Consider the following 7657-nt stretch of genomic DNA (forward strand, 5'->3'; position numbering starts at 1 on the left):
CAGCCTCTCCCCACCCTGGGCTTCAGCCATTGCAGCGGCTGGGCAGGGACAGGGCTGCGGAGGGATGCAGGCTCAACCCAGAAGTCTCCCAGCAAGGTGGCCCAGGGAACAAAGCCATGGATTCAATGGTTTCGTGCTGCTCCATCACCGGGTTGAAGCCCTGTCCTGCCCCTCTGCTCAGGCCGTCTCTGTGTTTCCTCTGCAGGGAGCTACTTTGCCAACCACTTCATCATGGGCGGCGAGAAGTTTGACTCCACGCACCCTGAGGGTTACCTCTTCGGCGAGAACAGTGACCTCAACTTCCTGGGGAACCGGCCCGTGGTGGTGGGCACCAGTGGAGCGTGGGCTTGGGGGCGGGGGCACAGGGCTTGTGGAGGGGTGCAAGGTCCAGGCGTGCCCCTCCCAAAATGGTGGTGACTGTGGGTGTCACCGGGATGCATGGTATAAGGCTGCTGGTTGTCACTCACTGAGGGCAGAGCCAGCCAAGCGTCTGTGGTGTGGATGAGTGGATTCTCTGATGTCTAATATAAGGGTTGGCTTCTGTGCTGCAACCTGTCCTCCCTTGGGGACTAACCCACATCTCCTCTCAGCCTCCATCCACATGCTCCATGCAACATAACGTTATTGCTGTGTCTCTCGCTGCCAAACTCGAGTTATGATGAGTGAACAGGTTTGTGGGTGATTGGGAATGGACCAGCCTTTGCCTTTGGGTGCTGCTCTCTGCGGTGCCCGTGCTGTGGGGCATTGCACCTGCATGCATTTTCTGACCTCTGCAGGTTGCTTGCACACACAAACTCACTGGCTTAAAAACATGAGCTGCTGGAAACAATGGTGAGGGGTAAGAACAAAGAGGGGGGTTGGTGGGGGCTGCAGCAGCACCGAAGGGTTTTGCGGTGCTGGGTGCTGCTGGCTCTGGCTGAGCATGGGGAAACCCCTCTGCAGGGGAGGTCCCCAGACCCTGAGCTCCTGGAGATGTCTTTTACTTCTCGCTGCCTTTGAAAGGGAGAAAATGAGAGTGAGGCCGCCCCCACAGCAGGTTTCAGTGGTGGGGGTAACGTCCCCCACTCCCTGGGGTGCATTTTAGTGAGGCGGCTCACAAGCATCAGCCAGAGCAGTGCCAAGTATAAAAAAATTCAAGGCAAGGAATTAAAAGGCACGAAAGTTTTTTCTATTGAGCCAAGATGAACTTGCCTGGTGCTAATGGCCCAGCTCTCACCTGCTCTGTGCTGGGCTGGCGTGGCTGCTGCCATCCCGGTTTGTGTTTCCTCCTTGAAATCGGTTTTGGCAGCATCATGCGGTCCTTCAGCAGGGAAGCGCCCGGCCCCAGGGCTGTGCCAGAGTGGGGATCCCAGCAAAGCCAAGAGCAGCAGCACCCCTCCAAACCCGTGAGCACTGGGTGGGAAAAGCCAGTGTCTTCCCCTCCATCCTCTGTGCTTCCCCAGAAAACAAAAAGTCAGCACTTGGGTTCTCTCTCCAGCACCACTGAGAAATCCTCCTGGTTGCAGTAAAAGCCTCTAAACTACCCAGCGAGCAGTTCCCCGTCAGACATCCCGGCAGCAGAGCAGCGGGGAAGGGAAAGGAACAGCTTGGAAACAGCAGAAAGATTTAATATAGCGCTGCAAGCTAAATTGCGTTGCTCTGGCTTAATTACCCATGGCCCTGAGCTGCAGAGCTGTGACCAAGGTCTCAGAGAGCAGGGGAGTGATTTGGGGCTGGGCTTTCAGGTCAGGCCAGTCTGGGGGCTCAGGAGGAGACTGAGGAGGACCTGTGGTGGTTCTGGCCCAAGCCTGTGTCCTGGCACCATTTGAGCATCTCTGATACCACCTCTGAGACCTGTCCTCATGCTTTTTGGCTGCGATGCTTTCATGTTCTGTCTGGGCTGGCAATGCTGGAGATGGCCGGTGCTTTTTGGTGGGGGACTTATTTTGGGTTCCTTGGGGGACCAGGAGGTCTTGGAAAAAAATTGTGTCCCAAGTCCCCTCTCAGCTGAGCACCTTGGCTGAGCCATTAACAGTGCTGATGCCACAGGGATGTGCAGAGCACCCGGAAGCTGTGCAGACTCTCCCCTCCACGGATGCATGATAATCTGGATTTTTCCAGCTCAGGATGGGTTCCCAAGGGGCTGGGAAGGGCCTTGCAGGTTTAAGTAGCTGCCACCATGCTGGGACTCCTCTGTGGGGGCCGAGGAGTGGAGAAGAGAGCACAGGGTGGGGTCTGGGGAAGCCAGGGACTGTTGAAACATGGCACTGGGTTTCCCTGCCCACACAAACCTGCCTGGGTCTGCCTGCAGAAAAACCTTGAGAAAGATTTTTGAGGTTGTTTTTTTTTTCACTTTAACAGAAGCTGGCCTGGACCAAATGTCACTATAGATACATGGACAGCGTTTTTATTTGGCAATTAACAGTTACAGTGAGGGTTTTTCTGTTGTTTTTCATCTTGATTTAAATTGAGGAGATGCAAAATGTCCTTTAAGCAGCCCCTTTCTGATGTGCAAATCCAACTTGCAAAATTTCATTCAAAAATACTCAAAACCCCACCCCCACCCCCCCAAAAAAAGCCCAGACATGCGTGTGAAAGAGCCCAACGGTGACATTAAAGTGGTTTCTGCAGCAAGAAATTTGCCTGTGGTGCTTCCCCATCCTGCCTCAGCCCCACGGCCCCCAGGGGACCCTGCTGCGGCAGGAGGGGGCTTGCACCCATTGGACCCTGCTGCTTACTGCAGGATGGTTTGGGTGTGGTTTGGTTGGGCAAGGTGCAAATGAGCAAGATTGGATTGCTTAGTTAATTTTAGATATATCACAACATGGCAGGGCATGTCGTGACAGGGCATAGCTCCAGCCTAGAAGCCTTTCCTCACTTGCTCCCTTCCAGTTGCAGCTGGGGATTCTGCAAGTGCCTGTTTAGTGCTCACTACTCGTTAAAAAGCTCATTAACACCAGATTAGTGACTCAGCTGCCCTTTTTCCCTCCTGGAGGGAGAGGGTGGCAATGCCAAGGTGCTGTGGGTTCATCTTCAAAGGACCCCGTGCCATCTCTTTGGATGCCACCTGTGGGACCGGAGCTGCGGGATGGTGGGATGTGGTGGGTGATGCCCAAGGGGTGGAAGAGGGAAGGGGCAGGCCCCTGCCTGTGAGCTGTCTGTCCGGTCTCGTCCTGCTGAGCCCTGCGCAGGTCCCAGCCAGGGCGACTGCGCAGCCCCATCTCACTCCGCAGGGCTCTGGGGACGGGGAAGGTAGCAGCGGCTTTGGGGATGGGGAAGGTGACGGTGGCTTTCCCACGTGAGGGCGCCAGGGACACTGGAAACGGGCACCTGGCTCCCCGCAGGATGTCCCCAGTGCCGTCTGTAATTCGGTCTCGGCTGGCGGGCAGGGAGGGAGCCCAGCGTCATCCTGCAGCTCCACTGCATCAGTAGGTTAAAAATACATCAGCATCTCCCTGGCTGCCCCGTGTCCCCTCCACCCTCAAGGGTACAAGGAACAGCCCCTCGCTGTGTGCGCCTCCCAGAAAAGCTGTCCCCCCTGTAAGGGGTTTTGGGGTTGCTGTTTGCAGGGGGGATGCCCCTGTCATCACGCTGCCTGGTACCCAAGTGCCAGCAGGAGCTGCGGGTGCTCAGCACCCATCAGGATGCACAGCCCACCCTGTGTCCCCACATGTGGGATGTTGGGTCAGGGCTGGATCACTGGGGGGTCTGGGGTCAAGGTCTGCGGTCACTGTAACTGCTCCATGTGCACCTGCCTTCACTGATGTCTCTCTTGTCCTAGTTCCCTTATGCTGCTCCACCTCCTCAGGAACCCGTCAAGACCCTCAGGAGCTTAATTAACATCCGCAAGGACACCCTGCGCCTTGTCAAGTGAGTCCGGTGGTGGGAGGGGATGGGCCTGTGACCCACAGAGAGGAAAGGGTCTGGCTGGATGCTCCCAGGGGGTGCTGAGCACAGGGATGCTCTCATCAGAGCACAGGTGGATGGAGGGGGACAAGCCACTGCTGTCCAAATGTGCCCCTTCCCCTCCTGACATGGGTGAGCTTCCTGCATGCTGGCACTGCCTGTGCTGGCTCCACCGCGGGATTAAAGGAGCTTAGTGCTGCCTTTGAAGTGCTTTGATTTTTCTGCCTCCTCCACCTTCTGAAGGCTTTGGTGGAGGGAGGCTAGAGATTGCGGCCAGCCCAGGAGGTTCAGGATTATGCCTGAAATCTGCCTGCAGCGCTTCTCAGACTGCAGGCTTGACCTTGGGCATACTTGGCACTCCTGGCGTGTCTCAATTTCCTCTGATGGAGGGGGCAGCCCCTTTTGGGGCCATCGGTCCTACCCATCTCCTAGACACTCTGCACTCCCCAGGTGCTCGGAGGAGGTGAAGACCCCAGGGGAAGAAGTCAGTAAAGCCAAGGTGCGCTACAACGTGGAGTTCACCTTTGACACAGATGCCCGCGTGGCCATAACTATCTACTACCAGGCCAGCGAGGAGTTTCACAACGGGGTGGCAAGGTGAGGAGCCCCAGCCTGGGATGTGGGGGATGGGGGTGTGTGTGTGTCCCCAGCCAGGGCACTGGGATCTACTGGTGGAGGTGGAGCCTTTCCTCCCCTCCTTGGGGCAGGAGGCAGCTGCTCGTGGTGCCAAGGTTGGAGGGGGCTCCTTGCCTCCCCCGGGTTCGGGTTCCACCGCCAGGTTCCTGCCCACCTCCTTCCCTGTCCCGTCCTGCTCCCCCTTTTTACCTCCAGGTCAGAGCTGAGACCAGGAGAAATCATTGCCCCTCCCAGTCTCCATCAACTTGGCTGTGGGGTTGTTCCTGTCTCTTCCTGTCCATGTTGGCTGCCCTGGGGTTATTTTAGCCTTGTGGATTATTTTACCTGTTTTTAGAATGACTTATATCAGCCCCATAGGCATCCAGGAGGGGAGAAGTGACCCCTTTCTCTGCCATCTTCCCAACATCCCCGTGAACTGGAGGGACTGGGAGGAGTGTGGGGACACCCATGGTGCCCCTGACTCTGTCCTCTCTCCACCGTACAGCTACATCCCCAGGGACAACAGCCTGCAGTCGGAGACAGTGCACTACAAGCGGGGGGTGTGCCAGCAGTTCTGTGTGCCCTCCCACACCGTTGACCCTTCTGAGTGGAGCGAGGAGGAGGTGAGTGCCACTGGCCCATGGTATCGACCTGCGGGGTATGGTTATGGATGTGGGATGAAGCCACCATCGCTACTTCATCTCACCAAGCCTCTACTCCTGTCTCTCTCCAGCTGGGCTTCGACCTGGACCGGGAGGTGTACCCCATGGTGGTGCATGCGGTGGTGGATGAAGGAGAGGGTGAGGAGGGGGTTCCTGGCTGGGTTGGGCTTTCTCAGTTGCTGGCACCAACTGGGCAGAGCATCCTGCTTCTCCTTGCTGCCTCCATGGCCCTGCATGTCCCTGAGCTCTGCCTGTTCCTTTGTGTCTTGCAGAGCACATCGGGCACTGCCACGTGCTGCTGGCCACCTTTGAGAAGGTAAGTACCAAGCTGGGGCCATCCTAACCCCTCCTACCCCCTTGGCTACCAGGTGCAAGAGCCTGGAGAAACCCCATGGGGCTCAGGATGGACTGGGGCTGTTTTGGGCTGCTCCTGAAATTCTGGGAATACCCTCCAAATCCTTGATTTTAAGCACCCACTTTTGATGTGTTTGGTCTCAACTCCATCTTCCTCACTCTGACGAGTCTTCTGCCTCACAATGTGTGTGGCAGCCTACACCTGGTGCCTGGGAAAAACCAGAATTGCTGCAAAATGGGCTCGTTGGTAGTGAGGTGGGAGTGGGGACAGCTATGGGGGACAGGTGGGTGCTCGAGCATGGTGATCCCTGGTGTGCTCATCTCCTGTGCCCACTCCTGTGCTCTCTTCCCCCAGCACAGCGATGGCACCTTCTGTGTGAAGCCCCTCAAGCAGAAGCAAGTGGTGAGTGTCTGGGCATCCCCATGAGTGGGACCACCAGCAATTTCAAGTGCATGGATGTAAAGAGCAACTGTGGATGTTGGGGTGAGGAGGGCTGGCCCGAGGAGGGGGCTGGGAGCTGTGGTGGTTTGGGGGGGCTGCGTGTCTGCTCTTCACCCCTTTCCTGCGGGGTTGCAGGTGGATGGTGTCAGCTACCTCCTGCAGGAGATCTACGGCATCGAGAACAAGTACAACACGCAGGACTCCAAGGTACCCGGCTCCATCCCTCAGCCTGCATCCCATGGGTCTTCCTTTGTTCCCCCATCCTCTAGCACAGGTCCACAAGCTAAAAAGTGCATGGGGCAAGAGTTTGCAGCATGGCACAGAGCTGCCTGGGGCAGTGCAGGGATTTTATGTTGGCATCAAAGCTGCTGGAGGCAGAAAGCTGAAGGATTGAGTTGTTTTTCCCCAGTTTTTTGTGGTCCCTTGGGAGGGTGCTGGCTGGATATTGCTGGTTTAAGAGGGTTCAAAGTATGGGATGCGTGATGTGTGTATCTACACAGCTGTATCTATCTATACAGCTCTATCTATACAGCTCTATCTATACATCTATGTAGAATTTGGGGTGAAGGATGCATCTCTCCATGGGTGCCTGATGGCTTCAGCCCCATCTCCCAGCCTCCAGGAGGGGAGGGATAAGGTCCCAGGGTTGTATTTCAAGAGCAGGCAGGACCTCACAGACAGCTCTCAGAGCACCCAGCCAGTATTTTAGGGCACCCACCCTTGTGCTGTGCAGGCTGGGGACCCCAGGGCTGAGTGATTCCCATCTCTCCCCTGGGGCAGGTGGCTGAGGACGAGGTGAGCGATAACAGCGCCGAGTGTGTGGTGTGCCTGTCAGATGTCCGCGACACCCTCATCCTGCCCTGCCGCCACCTCTGCCTCTGCAACACCTGTGCTGACACCCTGCGCTACCAGGCCAACAACTGCCCCATCTGCAGGCTACGTAAGGGCCAGGGGGGCTGGTGTCTATGGGCGTGTCACTGGCATCTCAAAGCCGGGGGCTGACATCCCTAGGAGGGGACTAGCGTCTCCCATCCTCAAGTCTTGGGGTCTCTCCAGCCACACATGCAGTGATGCCATGCGAAGATGCCCCTCCTGGGAAATGGGGTGTCATTTTGTGTGGGGGGATCTCCTTTCAGCACCTGGTTTTCACCCCACTCTTTGTCCCTGCTGTCTCAGCTTTCCGAGCTTTGCTTCAAATCCGAGCCATGAGGAAAAAGCTGGGTCCCCTCTCGCCCACCAGCTTCAACCCCATCATTGCGTCGCAGACCTCCGACTCTGAGGAGCACTCGGTCAGTGCCTGGCCGAGCCTGGCCCACCCTGGGGGGGCTGCAGGACCTTGGCCCCCTCCATCCTGCAGGAGCCAGGCTGGGGAGGTTTGGGGATGCATGTGCTTCCCTGGGCCAGGGTTTATTTTTTTAATGCAAGTTTGATATTGCAAAAACAAGGGCTTTGGATTTGGGACTTTTATTTTTGCAGAGAGTTTTTCCGTTCTTTGGGTTTTGGCTTCTCCCCAGGGCATCCCAATCCTGCTGGGAGCAGAGGCAGGAGGGGCAATGAAATGGTCTTGGGGGCACCCTCACCCTATCTCCTGCTCTCCCCAGTCCTCAGAGAACATCCCCCCGGGCTACGAGGTGGTGTCGCTGCTGGAGGCCCTCAATGGGCCGCTGACGCCCTCACCGGCTGGCCCGCCGGCGGGGGG

The 7657-nt window shown here is 57.1% G+C and overlaps 1 protein-coding gene across 1 annotated transcript in view; it reads left to right on the forward strand.

Moving 5' to 3' along the window:
* Positions 1-207: 207 nt before the first annotated feature.
* The window catches only part of RNF157 (ring finger protein 157), a gene marked incomplete at its 3' end in the record, with an annotated part of 10889 nt that continues 3439 nt past the window's right edge, over positions 208-7657 (forward strand). Inside the window, 11 exon segments of the mRNA XM_010195047.1 lie at positions 208-324; positions 3761-3849; positions 4336-4482; positions 5006-5123; positions 5234-5300; positions 5435-5478; positions 5872-5919; positions 6094-6165; positions 6739-6898; positions 7135-7247; positions 7560-7657. The exon segment at positions 7560-7657 is cut by the window's right edge and continues 129 nt beyond it. Of these exon segments, the coding sequence (XP_010193349.1) occupies positions 232-324; positions 3761-3849; positions 4336-4482; positions 5006-5123; positions 5234-5300; positions 5435-5478; positions 5872-5919; positions 6094-6165; positions 6739-6898; positions 7135-7247; positions 7560-7657 (1049 nt within the window).

This window comes from Mesitornis unicolor, unplaced genomic scaffold, assembly GCF_000695765.1.
Source record: "Mesitornis unicolor isolate BGI_N332 unplaced genomic scaffold, ASM69576v1 scaffold48011, whole genome shotgun sequence".
NCBI classification, from domain to species: Eukaryota; Metazoa; Chordata; class Aves; order Mesitornithiformes; family Mesitornithidae; genus Mesitornis; species Mesitornis unicolor.